The sequence below is a fragment of the Thunnus albacares genome, chromosome 10 (genome assembly GCF_914725855.1).
Source record: "Thunnus albacares chromosome 10, fThuAlb1.1, whole genome shotgun sequence".
Classification (NCBI taxonomy): Eukaryota; Metazoa; Chordata; class Actinopteri; order Scombriformes; family Scombridae; genus Thunnus; species Thunnus albacares.
The window spans coordinates 30,801,997-30,822,939 of record NC_058115.1 but is presented as its reverse complement, the minus strand read 5'-3'; the positions used below and the strand labels follow the sequence as shown (position 1 = coordinate 30,822,939).

Below are 20,943 nucleotides of genomic sequence, written 5' to 3'. Positions count from 1 at the left end.
CTTTAAACTAAATCATAGATTATCTTTGACATTTAATAATGATGATGATTGAGATCATCAACGGTGATGATGGTTTACAGATATGAATTGATATCGCAGGCACTATAAATAGCTAATAGCTGTGATTAATGACAGCCGTCTGGCATTGTTGGAGAACAGATCAGTAAAATTACTTTCATTAATAGGTCCAATAAGTGGTTGAGCAGGCAGAATTATTGATATACAAGTGATTAAAGGCTTGTCTGCATTAATTTATGAGTAACTGTGAAGAGTGGAAATGCGGCTCAGGTTTCATTATGACTGAGAAAACAGAGCCGTGTGAACGCAATGCTTTAAAAATCTGAAAAAAAAGACAGTATATGTTTCTAACTATGTGTCCAGTATTTGTATTTGTATCTGTATTTGTTGAGGCAGCAAAATTATTTGTATTTGTATTAGAATGAAAGTGGAAATCCTGTTTTTGTTTTTATTATGCTGACTACTGAGCTAAAACTTTACTCATCGCCTCATTGCAGACAGATCTCTAACTAACAAATATTTTTTAAAATATTTGTATGAAACAAATATTGGTAAAAACCCATTATTTGTGCTTTGCCGAATAATGTATTTGTATTCTAGTGCATACATATTATTTTACCTGCCGTTGGACATCTGCAGATGAAGATTATAGTAATAATTCAGCAGTTGTGGTTTCGGGGTTTGACAAAGTGAGACGTCTAAAAACAGCGAGGCAGTCAAGGTCACATGACAGCCAAGAGATGGATGAGAGAATACTTTACATTACAGGTGTTTTAACACAGTTGTCAGGTGTTATATCAGAGGATGTTCATCAACAGGATAACAGCCTGCGTAAAGATCCCCAGGCAGCTGTCGGACTGTGAGAATTTTTCTAACTGTATGTTGTCAGCAGGCTAAAATACTCCAATAAATTCTTAAAAGACAAACAAAAAAAAGCCTGTCAACATGATGCACATCAGACATTAGGACAAATCTGTTTGTACGAGTGCTTCTCATATGAGGCTGAATGAAAGGGATTTAGAGGGTATGAGAGAAACGTTTTGCAAAAGGGAAGGTAGAGGGAATGAGGGCGATAAATATATAAAAAAATAAAATAGAGGGAGAGAAAATCAAAAGAGACAGAAAAGAGATTTACAGAAGAAGACAGGCAAGAAAAGAGCAAAGGATGACTGAATAAAGGAGGATATTATAGAAGTAAAATGGATTCAGTAGTATAGAAGAAAAAATGAAAATCAGGAGAGACAGAGATGAAAAGCAGAAGCAATCACAGAAAGAGAGAGTGGGAAGTAAAGACATGCTGAGAGATGAAACGGAGAAATCACTTTATTCTCTGATGTTATCGTATCGTTCTGCCTCGTCTATGAATGTTTTTATCTTCCACGGTTTAATCAGCGTCGTGCGTTGATGGACGACTGTACAGGCAGCCTGGTGTTTCCCATGATGCTTTGCTCCACGTGACATTTAAATACTTGTTTACAATGACCTTGAATGACTGAATCATTCAGCCTGTTCTGACCTGTTGTCTTGCCGTCTAACCACACGGGTGTGATTTATTTTTTTTTTAGTCTACTGACAGATTTTTTTCTTCATTGCATGTTGTATGTAATTATTTTTCCAACACTAGGACTGGGTTATTACAGATACAATCATCTCTCAGAGTATGTAATTTAATACCGCAATATAAATATATGTTGTGATGTCGTCCATTATCAGAGAAATTCATTTAAGAACATGTCAAAATAAAATAATTGATGTAAAAACTACTATTAAAATCCAATAGAACTTAAAATCGCTCCATCAACATCAGCCACACTGGTCACACTGGAAATATTAAAGTGATAGCTACCACAGTATGTACAGTATGGCAAAATCTCTACCGGTTGAACGTTTGATATCAGGGTTTATATATTGCAGTATCACCTAAATCTGTATATTAACTCTGGCTTGAAATGCAGAGCTTTATGTGTCGACAAAGAGCATCTTTAAAAACGCTGGCATTTAAGCGAAAATTACTACATTTTTGAAGTGTTGATGTTGCTCTATAATATGAAAATTACTCCCCACAGACGATGGTGAGAATACGTTCTGGCATTTAACGTTTCAAAGTTTGATTACTGTCAGCATGCAGGTCTTCTTTCATTTTCTATTGTGCATAATATATGATTTATAGTGTTTTGATTAATCATATTTAGAAACTTGGGACATTTTCCTTCAGGTCTCGGCTCACTTATGTGAAACAAAGCATAAAAGTCAAATGAAGTAGAACATTTTTTTATGATTAGAGCTAAAAATTAGTTGATCAACAGGAATTTAATCTGCTACTATTACGGTAATCAATTAATTGTGATTTTTTCAAGCAAAAATGCCAAACATTTACTGGTTCCAGCTGCTTTACTGTGAAGATTAATTGCTGTTCTTTGTCATAAATAATTAGTTTTTTTTTTTTTTTAATTATTTTGGGCTGATTGTGAATGGCATGTTTCACAATTTTCTGACTTTTTTTTTTTGACAAAGCCAATGAATTGATCACATTAATAATCATTAGTTGCAACTCAAATAATGAAAGATTATCTTGTTAGTTTATATGAAAGCTGTTTCCACCAGGAGATCGGTTAGAAGTGGCGGTGAACTCCAAAAAATGAAAACCAAAGCGGTGAACTTGGCAAATGAGTTTAAAATAACACACACAATCAAAATCACACATATACACACCTTCATAGTCCATGTCCCAGTGGTTCTTCCTGATGGAGTCGTTATCAGAGCTGGACGGCGGCCTGGCGGGAAGGTTCGGGGCCACGCTGCACACAACTGGCCCCTGCGTCTTCGGAGAGGAAACCCTGCCTCCCGATGAATAGATCTGGCTACGTGGGCGAAGCGATCTGAACGGTGAGTGGTCGAGGTCATTGTTGGTACCGACCAACGTGCTCATCTGAATGGGGTCGACTTCCTGGCTGTCGGCTTTGAGGCTTTTGGCCAAACTAGGCTGGAAATAGCTGCGTGTGTGTGAGAGAGAAGGGAAGTTTTGGTTTTAGTTAAATATGTTACTGATAATTGAGCTTCTGCTTCCTTTACTAGCTAGCTTAATGTTGAGTGTCTGCTGCATAGTTAACATTAATACAATATGTGCATCCGTTGTGGCTAACAATCGATCTTGCGGGGGGAACAAGAGTGAAAAAGGAATGGATAAACTTCCAAGACTCGGGAAGCCGATCGATCTTTAGTCTGCTGTGTTGCAAATAAAACATCTTTCAAAGAGCTTTTCTGCTGAACATCCCCTCACAACTTCACACTGCTTAGTGCTGGAATCATATTCCCCTCCAGTTTCTTTCTCTTCCTGATAGCTACTTCCCCCTCAGCTTTCCTCTGGATGCATGAGGTCTTTATCACAATGCACAGTGCAGAGAGAGAGTCAAGATTGCTGCAGGACAACTCTCGCTGATTGTACTCTCATTGTAGCAGAGTTACAGTTCAAAATCGACTCTTGAGAAGTTGTTTTACTATTGATTTGTGGCAGTGGGAACTACTCCAGCATTTTAACATTCTGCAGTAGAAGTGGCTCGGGAGTTTGGGGATTTTACAGCCATTATACGTCTGTAGAATACAAGATTACTTTTCGATTCTGATTTCAGCAAAGCATAATCCAGACCAACAGAATATATTGTTCTTACCCGTTGGAGTCCTGAACGCAGACGGGCTTCTTCTGTTTCTGCTGAACGTAACGTTTCCTGACGCAAACGAAGATGGCAACCAGGAAGAGTAATCCCAGCACACTGGCACTGATCTCCATGATTTCCATGTAGCCAATCATGGGAGATACCTGCTAGACAGACAGGATGATGGATGTAAAGTGTCATTCCACTCAACAGTTATAAGTATTTTGTGAAACTGTGGAATGAGATCATCATTTGTTGCTCAGACTGACCTGAGGCAGCGGGTCGCAGTGGATGGAGCCATCAGATACCGTACAGTCAAAGCCTCCAGGACAGGGATTGGGCGAACACAGTCTGTCCTTGATCTGATTGTGGCACCTACGGGTGTACAAGAAGTCTTAGGGATTTGAAGATGACAGGGAGGACCATGCTTTTAATTAGCATTTTAATGTTATTTTTTTGTAATGTAATTGTTTTTCCTCAAGCTGCAAAGGAATCAAATTATCCTTCTGCTGAAATTAAAATATGTAAGTAAGTTTTATAGTTTGAAAAGTTTCCCATGACAGCAGCAACAAGCCTGTGTCCCCCCCCCCCCCCCCTCACTTGGACTTTGCAACTCCTGGAATTGTCCAAATTTTTGGCCAAAATCAGGCAGTTTCCCTCCGAAGAGTTAGTGTTTATGACCAAACTGCTGTATCTGTCAATGTGGAGTGTGAACAGGAGCGCTACAAAGGCTGCCGCCGCCGCCGCCTTGGCCGGAGAATGTAGGTTAAATTTGGCTGATGACACTGAGAGTTTCACTGCGGCCCTCCATCTTCCAGGCCCATGCATGAAACATGACCCAGAGGATCTACTGGCAGAGCGCTGATTGCTAAGTGCCGCTGCTGCGGCTACTGACAAAAACCTATCATTTTGTTTTACATAAAACTGCCTGGTGTTCAGCTTTGCCCGTTCATTTCCCAGGTGTTGAATTCCCTCGTTGAACTGTGCTGAAAGTATATTCCAGCAGTTATACAGCAAAATACAGCATTCATTATTTTTTCTTGGACAAGGAGTTTGAAAGGGAGGAAACTTTTTCTAATAAACTCAAGTCTTGAATATATTTTTTTTAATTCTTTGCTGATTGGATCAGAACTGCAACGATCAGCTGATTGACAGAAAATTAATCGCCATTATCAATCATTTTGAGTCTTTATTTTAAAGAAAAAAGGCTAAAATTATTCATCTTCTATGATAGTAAAACTGAATATTTGGGTTGTGGACTGTTGACTGGGACAAAACAATACATTTTAAGTTGCATTTTGGGCTTTGGGAAACATTGATTACCATTTTTCACCATTTTCTGACATTTTCTAAACACCAAACGACTACTTGATTAATCCAGTAAATAATTGAAAATGAAAATAATTGTTTGTTGGAGCCCTTTGTTTTGATGGACGACATTTGCTCATGGAATTAATGTTTTTCTCCTACAGTATTTGCTGCTGTCCAACACTGGTGTGAAGTGATGCGTCCACTGCACAGACGGATTATTACAATGTGACTCACATTTTAAGGTAATTATCGGACACACACACACAAAAAAAAAGAACAGCATGATAAAAGATCTATCTGTGTGTTTTACAAGTCACACAGCAAACTCCCACTTCCCACAATTACAAACCACCAGTGGTCATTTTTCATCCACTGAGTTAATCAAAACTCCACCTGGAACATGGGACGCTGTTAATACCCGCGAGGAGCGACGCAATCTCACAGGCGGACTTAATGAAAGGAGGAATATGCAAATGCTGCAGTGATTTTGTTTGAACGTGACTCTTTCTCTCGGGCGGCCGGCGGTGGTGTGAGAGGAATACAACCAGCCGGTTGCAGGCCGATGAACACATTCGTGTGTTGGTGTACATCTGAAGAGGTGTGTGTGTGTGTGTGTGTTCACAGTTTTAATAAGTGTGTCCAATCACATATACATGCAAATTCATGGCCATGCATATGGTACTTTTCAGAATGCGAGCGTGTACTTCACTGCAAATGATGTTGCATATAATTAGGCTTGTGCAGGTTTTCATGTTTAGCCGGGCCTCATTGAAATATGACACCTCAGTGTAGGTAATTATGATTTTGTGAGTGTATGTCATTTGTTTGATGTTGCTGTTATCTTCAACAATAATTAATGTCTTCTTTTTAGATTATCTGCAACTAATCATCAATTATTTTCATTATCAAGTATCATTTATTTGTCTATAAAATGCCAGAATACAGTGAAAGATGTCCATCACAGTTACATAGACCCCAAAGTGACCTGTTAGGGCAACCAACAGTCCAAAACTGTGGCACATGGGCACAAACACAACTACTGGATGTGTAAATAACAAACTTTTTTCAAACATCAGATTTGGTGTAAATATGTTTTTGTTGTGCTTAGAGTTTGTTTTGCTTTCCTCAAATGGCCAAAAATAAAAATCAATGAAGACAGCTTTAATGATTAATCACTTATCAATCATTCATCTTTTCATTATAGCAAATTTAGGAGTCAGTTTTAATCTTCTGTAAGAGCTTCTACAGCAGCGTTTCAATTAATATTGGACACCAAAACTCTCCAGTTAAACCAGGCTAATCATTTTTTTACAGTTATCTGCTCTTGAAGGAAGGATAATCCAGCATACGTGTTCAACAACAGGAGCACTCAAATATGCATGAAATAAATGAATAAATAAAACGTGCGTGTTGTGTGTGTTTACCATGCGTCGGTGTTGTCCAGAGAGCAGTTGCACATATAACCTTGAGCCTTGGGCACGCACACCCTGCCGTCGACACACGGCTGGGAGGTGCAAGGGTTGTCAGCCAGCTCGCAGCGGGCACCGTGGAAGAGCCCTGCGCACCTGCAGCGCAACTCTGCGGAGTAAATAAAACACACTCAGATGTCTGAGACAAGAGCGACTGATCAAAGCCGCGGTGAGTTTCCCCCCACAGGCGGTGAATAATCAAAGCAAAGGTCAAACTGATCTAGCCAGAGAACACGGGAGGTGTGTTTGATATTTGAAAGGAAAAAAATCACCCTAAAACAGCATTTTTTTTCCTCCTTATTTTTCCTCTTTCTCCTGTGGATAACTGGCCAAACACACAAAAAAAACGTGACATCAAGGCCAGCAAGTTATAAAAGAGTCACATAAAGAGTCTGATAACAGAAATAGTTTCCTAAACACCAACAGTAAACATCACGTTTTGTCAGGAAAGCAGGAAATAGACCAGAATGCAATGCAGCAATGACAATGTTTTCTGAGGAAGGGGCATGACCTTCATCTTCGAACTATTACCGGAGCTTGATGACAACATTTGGAAACTGTAAGAAAGCAGTAACAAGTCAATGACACCTCGAAATAACCACTTGGTTTTAGAATAAGTAAGGTGGATCTTTACTTTCAAAGTTCAAATAAACCACAGAAGGGTTTTAGCTCTAAAATGACACATCCTCACAAGAAATAGTACAATATTTTTTTATTACAGGTATGAGTCACCATAGTACTTAAACTTATTTGGTTTGCCTCTAAAATGTTTGTGCTTACAAATTTTTACTAATGAATGCAGCAAAAACGTCCCTAAAAGGAAACATTTTGGTGTTGGTTTGAAATTAAACCAGTTATGAAAAGTTTTTATCAATGACGTTATGCCTGCCTGTGGGTTCTTTTTATTTATTTGCTCTCGTTATATAACAGTGAGACGCTTTTGTACAAACTGCCTGTTTTTCCTCTACATTCAGGCACATGGTGAGCAATTTGAGGTTTCAGTGTCTTGCTCAAGGACACTTTGTTGAGGACAGGAAGGGCTGGGGATCGAACCAACAACCCTCCAGATTGCTACACATCCATGTCTAATCTGTATGTTAATAATCTGAGATGTCTCATTAATTTAGCACTCAGCAGTCACCTGCTTTTGGTTTCATTTTTAAGAAGATGCATGCACGGAACTTCATTATTGACCTTTGGGAACAGAAAAAGTAACAAAATAAAGCCCAAACATCCACTTACTAGCTTTCGTAACTTTTAACTACAGATACACCAATAAATCAGCTAGTCAATATACCAGCAGATATTGGCTGATCTATGTCGGCCAATAAGTAACAAGAAGCTGTCGTACAGATATACCAAAGATATATTTAGCTAATTTAGAAACGGTATATAGTGCAAATCGCATACTTTTGTACTTACACTTAACATTTTGAGTGCATAAGTGCGTTCACACTGTGAAGTATGAACGGTCAAAAAGTTGAGTATGGAACTATGGACACTTCTCGCCCTCAATGGTCGCCATCTTGGCTACGTAGCGGAAGGGGAGGGGCCGCTTTTCAAACTGGAAATGGCTGCCGAGGACTTTGTAACTACGGTGAACATCGCCACATTATACAAATGTACGTTAAACATGTGTTTTTAGCGCTAAGCACCACTAAACTGTAGTCAGATCTGTAATGACTTAATGGCACGAACAATAACGCGAATGCTAACGCTAGCTAATGCTAATTTGCGATCGTCATTTCCGCTAGGACCTTGTTTGATTGGAGACAACACTACCCTGTCAAAAATTTGCGCACTACGCAAGTAAGTACATAGTGTACACAGTGTACTACATGGAAGTGTGCTAACGGAAGTATGTGATTTGAGACACAGCTATAGTTTGTCCGTGAATCAACATTGATGAGTTTATTTTTCAGCTGTAAAATTCATTCAGTACTAATTATTTAATTACCAAGTTTAAGTTGGTAAGTTAAATCCTTCTCAGAAATGTTTATCTTGTCTGTGGATATCAGCTGATCAATATCAATCAATCTGTCAGGTTTTACTTGAAACAGCATCTCACAGTCTTCAGTATAAATGAAGCTGAATCAGTTGTCATCATGTTACCTAAGTATGGCAGTAAAGTCACATGAAAACAGGTGGTTTTATAAGGTAAAGGTTGATAACCTCTGTCTCTGCTGAAAGATGTGAATGTCCTCCCTGATTCTCTCTGGCTGTCCGCTGATCGATGACCTCTGATCCCTTCCCAGTTCACAGACAGCTGATGTCTGTTTATCTTGTTCAGTCTGTCGTCCGGGGTCCTTGCCGTTTCACTGATGTTGTGTTCTTACGCGATGTCATTATGATGACATCTGACACATTTGCTGGTTGAAATCTCTGAGAGCTAGTAAGTGAATCTTTGAGCTTTCATGCTATTTGTTATTTATCTTTCTTGTTTGTTTAACTGGCATTTTTTGACATGATAAACCGAGACCTAAATAGGCTCAAATCGGATGTAAGAAGAAAAAGAAAACAAGCTGAATCTTATTACTTTCGTCTGCCTTGTTACCTCCTCCTGTGTCAGTAAGCAAAGAAATTGAAGTCTCAGTAAAACGGTGGGGAACAACTTCATAATGCATTAACAAAAAAACAAAAACCATCCAGGACCAACATTGGTTTTCCCACCTGATTACATTTCCTTGACCTGGAAGGAGCTTTTGGGAAATAACATTTAATAGTTGTTGTCAATATGGCACCCCAGAATATGTGCCTGAAGCATAACTGAAATGTGATTTGACATGATGATGAATTAAGTCCTAAGAAAAGTAATACCTGGCTGTAACCTTCTGTCCGGTCCACAGTGAACCTTCTCTTATTGTACTGTAGGACAATAAGAAAACATGTTGCTCGGTAACCTGCAGTAAATAAATATCAACAGGCGGCAGGTTTTTGATAACAACTTTAGGGTTTGTTTGTTTACACTGCTCTTCCAAAGTACACAGATGTGTATCTCCTCCAACTTTATGTTTGGTTTCATATTCACTTTCATACAAAAAGGACATACTGCCTCAGTCTCACTCAAACCCATGAAAATAATATTATTTTAAAGCTGCTGCTCTTTTATCTGTAAAAACGCAGGTGCGCTTATCAGCTGCTATTCAAAGTAAAGAATAAGTCAAACTGGCAGACTTTATCTTTTATGATATATACTGTAAAAAAAAAGACATTGCAAACCTCTCAGACACCAATTTGTTATCTTTTATGTTTTACGAAGAACTGATGTATTCGGCAAATTTATGATAACCTAAAATGGCAATAAGCAAGAATGTGACATAAAGGGTCAGATAAGGATTTGAGGCCAAACAAATCCATCACTGCTCGTCCCTGAATTAGATGAACTGCTGCCCGAAGAACTTTTCACAGTGTTGATTGAGTAAAATGTAAAAATTTCATGTTACTTGCTTCTTCTTTCTTGTGTTTTGGGCCCCTTGAAAGAATATTTCTGTGGAAACATCCCCTTGTTTCAAGGATATGGCTGCTGTTATTCTTTATTTTTTTTTATTATTAACAAATGCCATCAAAAGACCAAAACAACGACATGTTAGTCCGTCAATACTTTGACTTCCCTACTCTACCTGTGGCCCCAATAGTCTGTATATAAAGATGGATGTAGCGAGGCGTGGCATCACCCGTTGGTTTGCATGGGAGTCGGTTGGCTTCATCTTTTCCGTCCAAATAAGGAGTGTGGGGTGTTTCTTTTCACGCTCTGGAAACACACCCCCACTACCCTGTACCCAAGCTAACGCTAGCTTACTGGGAACATCGAGCGACGCACACCTGGGCTAACGTTAGCTACTTTAGCTAAATTGTGCTAACAGGGCAGCTATAGTAATCGAGTAACATTAAACTTAGTGAAATATTGAGACAATTAAACTCAGTGCAAGTCTTGCTGGGGAGCCAACTGGCAATCACAGCTGTCAATCAACGTTCTCACAGCAGACATCCAAGCTACTATAAGTCATCAAATCTTATTAACGGAGCAATAGTTTCCAAAATGACCACCAGCACACTTATTAGAGGTCCTGAATTTAGTGATTGAGACCATGGCTCGTTGACAAAGATGATTGACTTAGTGTTTCTAGAAAGAAATTTGTGAATGGGAGTCAGTTGGAGCATCTAGCAGCCGTCAGTGGCACTGTGGTAGTTGCTGCTTGGTGGCACCCAATGGTTTATTAGAGGAAACAGCTCGCGTAACTGTTCTACTTTGTTGGAAGCGTGCATGGCATGATGTGTTGGGGAGAGTGTCCTGCTACTACAGGAAGGTCTACCTGTTTAGTTTTTAAAGCCGTATGTAAATGAAGTTTACAGAATTACATCCTTGGTGCACTCACCTCCGCTGGCGTCTTCCTTGCAGGCCCCTCCGTTCTGACAGGGGTTGTTGTCGCAGGCTCCCACCGCGCCGCAGCATTGATACACCCCAAACACCCTCCTGATCCCCGGCCCCGTCCACTCCGCCACGTCACCCACTCTGATTGGCTCCCCATTGAGCTCAAGGCGCTCAAGGCAACCGATGAAATTACGAGGGTGGCTGTCGGAGCCCTGAGTGACGGAAGCAAAGAGCAAAGCACCGTGGGAGCGCATCATCCGACATGGTTCAGTCAAGGTGATGGAGGCTGGATGATGCTGGTCCAAGGTCAGTCTCAAGGAGGTGGAGTTGACCTCCAGTAGGACGTTGTGCCAGTAGCCATCTGATAGTGAATCAGATCTGATCAGCAGCGAACCAGGAGAGTTGTTTCCACAGCTGTATCTGAACTGCAGCTCTCCACCGCTCAGCTGAAGGAAGGAAAATGAAGTTCAGTCAGCAAACAAGAAGAACTTCCCCAGTCAAGTTATGGCTTAATGAATTAATCAATACTCTTACACCTTGAAAATGGGGTTCTTTGTAAAGGATAGACTTGTCCACTTTGATAAAATCTGGTCAACTCTTATCAGCTGTGTAGAAGCTCAAGATTAATCCTTGACTTTCACCTTATGTGAACTTTAACGTATGTTCTCTCAGTGTTTTATTTCTTTCTTTTTTTCCAGAAAGCACTTCTTTAAACAGCGGGACGGTGTGGGAAGGTGAGAACAAGGAAATTAGATTGGTAATATTGTTTTGCACTGTATTTTAAAATAATAACAAATAATATATTCAGCTTTAAATAATAAATGTCTTGTATGGAGCTGATGTGTTTTGATTTAAAAAATAAAGTTAAAAATGTCTCTTTTCACAGAACATAACCTTACAGATGTTAACAGTAATTCATGGTTTACCTGTGTTTGACACATACAGATGTTGGAAAAGGTTAAACACACTTTAATTCGTCACCTGTTTGCATTCAGTCGGCATTTAACATGTTCCTCGTACATTCTGTTATTTTATGGATATGCATCACGTTGTGGAGCCTGTTGTATTGATTTGTTTGTAAAATTATAGCAATTTTTTTACCGCCATCATTACGACTCTCCAGGAAGCATTGATTGATAGTTTGCAGGTCAGGAGATGTCTTGATTAAAACCTAGCAAAATTGGTTGAAAGATGAAAATGTTTAGGTTGCATATGACGGTTGTTTCCACATTATCTCAGTATATTTTAACATGTATTTAATGACTTTATGATCAAATATGACCTAGACTTTTCAACCAAATGTAGCCAGGTTTTAAACTAAACGTCTAGATGTCAGGTACACGCCAAAACATACTCAGCAACTACAGAGTGCACTTATCTACATTCAGCCTTTGGAAACTGCAGGCTGTGTTTTTGTTGACAAGTGTTTTGTGTTACAAATAAAAAATCTGCGTTTGCTGTCAGCTCCCCATGTTGCTGATGTTCTCCCTGTATAACACCACATGGAGCACAGAGTCACACATTTATTCAGCGTTTCATCAACATCAGCGGGAGCCTCTTAACGTTTCTGCTCACTCAGCGCTCATACAAACTAACAAGCCAGCAGCTTTTCCTACACTTTTATCTATTCATGTTTTCTTTATGTAACGGAAGACTCCTCATAGCTTCCCAATTAAAAAATACAGACGGAGTGTGTATCTTGCAAATTGCCAAGCATCACCCCATCGGACACCAAAGGCTGTGATGCATTATTGATACCAATCTGCTCGGCTTCTTTAAGTGCTGCAGGACGATGAGCTTTTCTCTTCTTTGTCTTGCATACGTATTTTCTTTCTTGGAGTTTGTTTTTTTAATTTATTTCTTCTTCATTCGAAAATAAAGCATGAACCGGTCGCTCATTCAGGCCGTCTCATTCAATTCCCCATCACTGGAGCAATGAAAAAAATAAACAACTGGAATGATTCATTTTGGTGGGATGGACGTGTAAAATTCTTCACATGGATCAGTGAAAGCAAACATGGAAAGGGGAGGTTGATAAGGGCTGCTTTGGCTTTTCCTTATCATGGAAAGATGCTGAAGCACTGGCAGAAGAACAAGTGAAAACCTGGAGACATCCGAGGCGCCTATCGCTTGTCTTTTAATCTATTTTACATGACTTGGTGTGACTTCTCTCTGTGATTTATGGGTGGATATTTGAAGAGAGATAGCATTTTGACTCACTGAGGATTTTTTTTACAGTATCAGCACAGCCGAAGCAGCGCAGGCAGTGTGTCAAGTCAAACTCCACAGAGACCGAAGCTCTACAGCATCAGTGCTTCATGACTTCATAAATCACAGAGCCAGAGCGCTGCAGCAAACGTGAGGTTCCTGCAGGGAGCTTTAATGCTGTGTGGTAAAGTTCAATATGACAAACAACGGCTGCTGCACTCGTGCATTCTGCTTGCATGTGCTTTATGGACACATACACACACACAAACGTAGGTGTTGCACTGCAGCGCTGCATCTCTGCAGTGATAAAAAGCTTCACTGAGAGCGCTCGCTTGGTTTTGTTGTACATAATGAAAACTGAGTAACATGGGGATGGATTCACCATCACGACAACATGAACATGCACACTAATAATCTAAAATTTAAATAAGGTTGTATGGACATTTGAATGCACTGTTGGATTCCAGCAGAGGATGAAAGATGGACAGTGAAAGACTAGTGCCCCCTTGTGGTCATTAGTCCAGTCTATCTTCTCAAACTCACTGACTGTTTGAAATACGGACGTCATGACAGCTCCCCAAAGGTGAGGCCAAAATATCTCGATCGCCCCCTGGTGGCTGGCTGCAGTACAGGTCATAAGTCCCGCCCCCTCCATGTTAGGAGATGGGACACGAGCCAAACTAAAAAAAAAATCAAAGTACACGTCAAATAAATCTTCCCCAAAGATGGTTTCTGTCATTTTAGGTCGTTCTTATCACACTGACGTTGGTCCAGATGGTCATTTTTCTGATAAATTTGTTTCTAATTAGTTATTTGACGATATAAAGAAGGGGGTGTGCACACAAGCAAGATGGCGGCTCCTGGAAAAGAGATATTTTGGCTTCACTTTTGCATGGCGTCAGGAAGTGGAGACATGTCGTCTGTATTTATACACAGCCGATGGTCACGGACTGTAACAGGAGGCAGAATGCAGGAGCAACTTCTAAACTAAATATTTCTACTTTATTTACACAGAAAAGGCATTTTTGAGTATTTTTCACAGAGGCAATTGTCTGTATTATAAATATAATACTATGAATTAAACCTCTGAACACCTAGCTACAACAGGCTCAACAGCTGCTTTAACTTGAATAGAAATGAGCTCAGAAATGAAGACTATCCAGGCGTTTTATAAATCAGTAGGTCTGCTGATATTGGGCTCCTACACACATAAATTTGGAAAGCAAGGCACCTCATCATTAGAGACTGTCCACTGAGTGAAGGGTCTCAGGCTTTATTCTGCGGGTCCTTGAGTCCTTCCTGCTCACATGTGGTAAAGATAAAAGCCTGCACTGACATGAAAGTCAATCAGTTTGTGTTACTACAAGGAGCATGAGTGATGAGTGCTGGTCCAGTGATTCTACATCTTTGTTCACCTCCAAGCCTGCAAACTGTTCGGCTGTCAAGTCTGAGCTGTCACTCCTCATCACTGACGGGTGTTTTCCTCCTTCTGACAAGTCACCTTTACTTCTTCTGCGCGGCTCGTCACAGTGGGTTTTTTCCACGCAAGCGGCCTCGATTTCCATTTCAAAGGTGACGACTGGGAGTGAGATGTGCGCAGACATAAAAGAGAATTAGCTGCAGCAAATAGGTCTGAACTTAAATTTGTACCTTCTTCTTCAAAAAGGTGTGGCTCTTGAGGGGGAGCGTATTGATGAGGTCTGACGGTTCGTAGGGAGCCACAGGCAGCTCGTGTCCTGATGGGAATAAAATCACACAAACAGTGTATCTCCGGGAAGTTTCTCTGAAGTCATCACAAAAAAAACCTGGCGAGGGACTTCTCAGATGACCACGTTCATAAATTCCTTTTGAAGCCGTTTCTGCTCACAATGAATCAGGCAGGGACGCGTTTATTTTTTTTTTTTTTGTGCGAGCCGAGATCCAAAACCCAGGAGGTATAGCCTTTGGAAAGACTGAATGCTGCTTTTGAAATTTTTCCTAGAATCAAAATGATTGAATATTCTGCCCGAGTGCACACGGATGTCACACAAATGAGAAGAGCCCACGAGGGGAGGCATCATGCGGCATTTCAAGTCCATATCAAGCTGTTTTTTTTTTTTTTTGTTATCTGTTTGGAGAATTATTCATGTCTCTCAAAGAATACAACAATTCATTATTCTCTTTCAACGTGCCCATTTAATATGGTGCCGTAGACTTTGTATTGTAGCGTTATAAGATGAATCCTAAATTCCCTTGACAATTCCCAAAAAGCACGTCAATAAATCTTGAAGAAGGGAAGTTTTTTTATTAGGACTCCTGCAGAAGTCTCGCTGGTTCCCTCTGCATGTGTTTTTAGAGAAAAGGGCAACATGCAGCTCACGTGCTGCTTCAGAGCCAGCAGTTATCACAACTCCAGTTAAAAGGGCACTGATGAAATGATTACGCTGGAAAAAAAGAAAGGCATAATAAACCAGACCTGTATCGGAAGCTTCATAATCCGATCTGGAACTTTAAATGTGTGCAGGGCGGGAATTTACCGCCGCCTCTGATATTCAATCAGGCATTTAGCACACATAAACACACGAAACAATCTGCCACACAGAGATAAAGGGAAAGCTGATATGCTCTAACATGTGATCATCCAATTAATTCAATCCTCTGGATTTGGCGAGAGAGAGAAAGGTAAATGTTAGATCGGATAGAGCGGAGAGGATGAACTCTCGCGAGCGCGGTTAGGTTTGGGTTAAAAACGCGGTTAGTAAAGAAGAAGCGCAGTTTCACAGATTGTGTCGCACTGACGAAGTTCAGAACAGTCATTACACGCGGCTCTTTACACCAACTATATCATTAATTCATCACATGGATCGGTAAACCATTGTCTGCAGGGATATCTATATGATTAATCAGTATTACGTTTGTAAATGTACGTTTGATTGCATTTTATAGATCTGTGTAAACTCAAAAAAATCAATTGTATTTCATCTCCACCTCATTACATCACCTTCAGATCGCTTTAGATAGACGTGTGTACGCCTGAAGAATGTGTACCAGTTTATGTGCCTGGGTTTTGTGTGTATGTATCATTTATGCATCTGGCTCCTGTATTGTTAACATGCTGGCACAAAGCAACAGATAAAATATTGCCATATTAGAAAGTATCAGTTAGTACTGTTGAATGTGAATGTGAACATTTTGGATTGAAAAGCTTCACTCGTTGTCGGTTTTATCATTCTCAGAGTAAATTAGTGTCAAACAACAACATTACATTAACAGCGTCTGAAAATTAGGGAAGAGATTTTATCTCCCCACAGCAGCAGCGGTACTCCAAGAGTAAATGATCTGCTGTCTCAAGGGGGGGGGGGGGCGCAACAAATATCCACACTTCTTTCAAATAATGAAAAACTATCTGTTGTAACCGAACTGCTGCCTGCGTGAGTTCTTTTCATTTGATCTGAGAGCTTTATGTCTCATGTGAACACTGACAGATGTGGTTTATCATTGGACCCAACATGTACTGATGCAAATAAAACGCCAGTAAGAGCACGATTCAATTAGTTGAAAATATGAGCTAAAATGTAAATGTTTCATCTGAATCAGGGTTTTATGCTTGAGTGCCAACTTCATCTCCTCCAGCCCAATCACAGGGATTTTTCTTTTCACTTTTGGGATCCTGATAACTTTTCCCAAACTATTTCAACTTTTACATCTCTTCAGAAAACACATTTTCACTGTATTTCATATTCATGTAATATTGCAGTCAAAAAACAAATATCTAATGCTTGAAAAAGTCTGACTGGCTGCAGCAATATCAACACCATGAAATATCCTTTTACAAGTAAAAGTACTGCATTCATTCTTCAGTACAAGTACAAAAGTAATGGCAGCAAAATGTAATAAAAGTATCAAAAGTACTCATTTGGCAGCAGTTTGAGCCTTGTCATTGTTTTATTACATTATTGTGGAGCTGCAACGACGATTAGTCAATTAGTCGATTGACAGAAAAATAACTACTTTGAAGTTAATAATTGAAGTAATTTTTTTAAAACAAAAATGCTAAACATTCCCCAGTTCCAGCCCGTCATTTAGCGTTAGCATCGCATTGAACTTTGGGAAACTGTGACAGACGTTTTTCACTGTTATCAGTAAACCAAACCATTAACTGATGAATCAAGAAAATAATCGGCTGATAAATCAATACCTAGTTGCAGCCCAATATTACTAGAGTATTATTACTGATGCATCAAGGTGTACGCAGTGTTTTCATATCGTAGCTGGTTTAAGTTTTTTAACATTAGAATAGTTGGTGATTGACTAATTGATTAATGAACTCATTGTTGCAGCTCTAGGTAGTTAAGTCTGTAATGCATCATATTTTATAAGCTAGCCATATGTTTTAATCCTTATAGTAACTAGTAGCTGTATCATTAATCTGTCAGATAAATGTGGTGGAGTAAAAGTAGAAAGTTACAGAAACTGGAAACAATCAAGTAAAATACCTCAAAACTGTACTCAAGCACAGTACTTGAGTAAATACTTTGTTAAATTCACCAGTGGATTGGCTGTCCTAACTGCAGGCACTTCTATTCCCAACATACTGTATGTTATCAACGAGCTACAGCAGAGCATCTGCAAGATGACAGAACAGCACAAACACCTTGTACCAGGCAGCACAGTTGGAACAAACATGCTGCATCTGTTTGTGTACAAAAAGCTGTGAATTACAAGATCATAACATCTGCCACGGAGAGCTGAAGAAAGAATCCTGCCGTGTGTTTACAGAGATAAATACCTGCAAGGTTCCCCAGTCAGTGCCGTTAGCCGACATAATGAAACCTTCCTCCTGGAAAGTCTTGAACCTCAGAGACAGTTTGAAATGCTGGTTGTCCTCGTCCATCCCGTGAAGGTACTTCAGATACGCCTCGCCGTCGAACCTCACCGCCGACTCTGAGACACGCAAACAGAAAGACAAGCAAAAGTGAGCAGATGCAACAGTTTGATGATGTACAATACAAAACTTACTTTATAATTAAGTGCACATTTTCCTCAGATAGATATAACTGACATCTGATCAACATGATCAATGGAAACTTCAACCATTTCATTTGTATTTATGTTAACAGAACTTTAATGTTAAAAGTCACGACAGAAAAACTGTGGAAGTTTGGTTCTGTTTTAGCTTTTTAAAGGAAACTGTGCACACAGCAGTGAAGACACAAATAACTTTATAATCATTTATTGGAACTGAACACAAATGATTGTGTGATTGATAGAGGATGAAGGTGACAACACGCCTCGGTACAACATCCTGGGTAAACTGAGTGATGAAGCTCAGATAATTTCTACAACGTTCTTTGCAGATCAGCTCTGATGTGTAAGTCTTCTCTTATTTGTGATTATGGAGCCTGATGACGTCGACACAATCAGAAATTCTTTAAGCGAGCTTTCGGAGGCTCCAAAATATCTTTAATCAAATTCAACTTTTTTAACATTCCAAGTGAAAGCCGTAAAGCTTTGAGAAAAAACCAAAACAGATTAAATAAGAAAACTTTATCAATCCTCAAGGCAGCAGTTATTCCACCCTCACTTTGCAGCAAATGTGACAGCAGAGTCTGCAGAAGAAAACTCAGATCTGACAGACAAGACTGCAAAGAAAGAGAAAAGAAATCTTTATAAATGTTTGTTTGGTCTTTTTTAACTGCCAAAAGCTGAAAAACAAAAAAAACGCCCAAAGCCAGAAAAACAAGAACAAAGTAATCAGTGAAAAGGGATCTCGAAGGAAAGTTTAACCTTCAACAGCAGTAACAAAAGAGGAAGGACTGGATGAAGGATGAGCAAATTCATGAATCAGCGGATCAATGGTGATTCCAACAGTAAAAGGGAGCATATTAGTCTACAGACAAAACTTTTTTTTTTCTTGTAGTGTTTCTAAGATGAAACTTTAATAGCGCCTGTGGGGAGCCTCAGAAACAACACGTTCCCACAGTCTGCTGAGAAGAAAGCAACTTTTCCTCTTTCTTGGTGAAAAACAACCTTTTTTTCCTGATGTGGGATGTTTTTAATCCGGCGTCTTTGATTTTGACCTTTGGTTCACACTGCTCTCTGGTAACAGAATCAATCAATCAAACTTTATTTAAAACTGCACCTTTCAAACAAATCAAAGTGCTTTACAAGTTCGGAAAAATATATATTGAGAGACTAATGCACGTCAAAATAACTAAAAAAAGCAAAAGATGATGAAGTTTGAAAGAAAAGCAGATTATTTGATGAAGTTAGTTAAATATCACCAGTTTGGCTCGGTGATGAACGGAATGAAAATCTCTTGTTTATCGGTAGCTCCTGCCGAGGCATGGCGACGATCCCAAGGGCCCCAAAAATGCTCATCATGTGGTTTGTGGCCACATGATTAATTGTAATTTTGTTTCAGAATATAGGAATAAACTCAGATATTAATCTCTGTTGACAGAATCTGTGCTTACATTGGTTTATTCCTACATTTATTTGTGTTTTAAATGAATTACAGCACAGAAAACCAGCAGAAGAAGCCTGTACACAATGCACAAAGAAGGAGCAGCGAGTTAATAGGCCCCCAAAGACATTAATGCAGACATGCTCAGTGGCTACTGGAAGAAAAAAGTGGTTGTACTGGGCAGACACCAGTGTGAATAAAGCAAAGTTTGACATAATGTATTGCTGTATAAACACTACAGTGATCAATTAAAGGATAAGAGCTAAAAAAAAACACCTAATAACCTTTAAAATTTCATGACAGACTGTGACAGATCACCAAAGTTTACAGAGACTATCAATCTGTGAACTAGATCAGTATTCTCAACTGGTGGGTCGCGATCCAAAAGTGGGTCGCGGACCTGTTCTGGGTGGGTCACAGACAGCTGGTCAGAAATAAATAATATTTAAGACGCATCTGATGTTGGACTTGTCTTTTATTTTGAAAAAAATAAAAAAAATTTTTTTTTAGATGTGCAGCAGTCTTGCGCTGTAGCCATAGTAACCATCATTTGATTGATGTTCACTTTAAGTTTGTGTTGATGTTCGGAGGCAAGATGGTGAAGCACAAATATGACGTGTATATATATGTGCATATATATGTATTTATGTTAAAAAAAGATGACATACGTGTGTTTTCGAAGGATATTTTTGAAAAATAGATTTGCTTGGTTTGAATTCTGTAAAAGTGGGTCGCGACTTAATGACAGTGGGAAAATGTGGGTCCCAGGGTGAGACCAGCGGAGAACCTCTGAACTAGATTACGTGTAATCCATCCAACAGCTGTGGAGACATTTCACTCTGAAACCACAACTTGCAACAAGAAAAGTCAGAGGAACGCTGAAGTCTGCAGTCTTCAGCCTCTCGAGAACATTAATGAACGTCTGTACAAAAGTTTGTGGCAATCCATCCAATAGTTGTTGAGATATTTCAGTCTGGACCAAAGTGGATGAAAATCAGACCAACACTGCCGCCTATAAATCATTAAAATTAACACCAGAGAAGGTACCATATAGATGAAAATTAGCAAACTATTACTTGTACTTCTTCTTCTGTACTTCTTTTTAAATACACGTTTTTTTCTTGCCTGTTCTCCATCCTAAAATCTCACCCCCTTATCGGCAGACTTCAGTCTCTTAAGACCAAAGAGGTATCCGGAATAGTCAAAATATGGTGGCGATACCACATTAAGAAGATGTTCCAGAGGGGAGAGGACTCTAAACAAGCTGATAAAGAGTGTACATCCTGGAGAACCTCTGTCTGACTTTTATTCTGTCCGCACACCACTAATCCTCACAGGAATGCCAACAAAAATCACTAAAGACGACCCGACGAGGTGGCGCCGCTGCTCAGCGTTCCCTTCAGACGATCTGACGGCTGTAATCGAAGCTAACTGAGGGCACATTCACACCCAATGTGCTCTGAGCGA

The 20,943-nt window shown here is 39.6% G+C and overlaps 1 protein-coding gene across 3 annotated transcripts in view; it reads right to left on the bottom strand.

The window, feature by feature from the left end:
- fat2 (FAT atypical cadherin 2) overlaps positions 1–20,943 on the bottom strand; it is a 118,952-nt gene that overhangs the window by 11,311 nt on the left and 86,698 nt on the right. For 2 of the 3 annotated variants that reach the window (XM_044363613.1, XM_044363611.1), the window contains exons 23-28: positions 17,800–17,954; positions 10,828–11,269; positions 6,407–6,560; positions 3,941–4,046; positions 3,687–3,838; positions 2,731–3,011 (exon numbers count right to left, since the gene is read on the bottom strand). In XM_044363613.1, coding sequence (XP_044219548.1) covers positions 2,731–3,011; positions 3,687–3,838; positions 3,941–4,046; positions 6,407–6,560; positions 10,828–11,269; positions 17,800–17,954 — 1,290 coding nt within the window. The remainder of the gene's footprint in view (positions 1–2,730; positions 3,012–3,686; positions 3,839–3,940; positions 4,047–6,406; positions 6,561–10,827; positions 11,270–17,799; positions 17,955–20,943) is intronic. The other variant, XM_044363612.1, reaches the window with a different exon arrangement.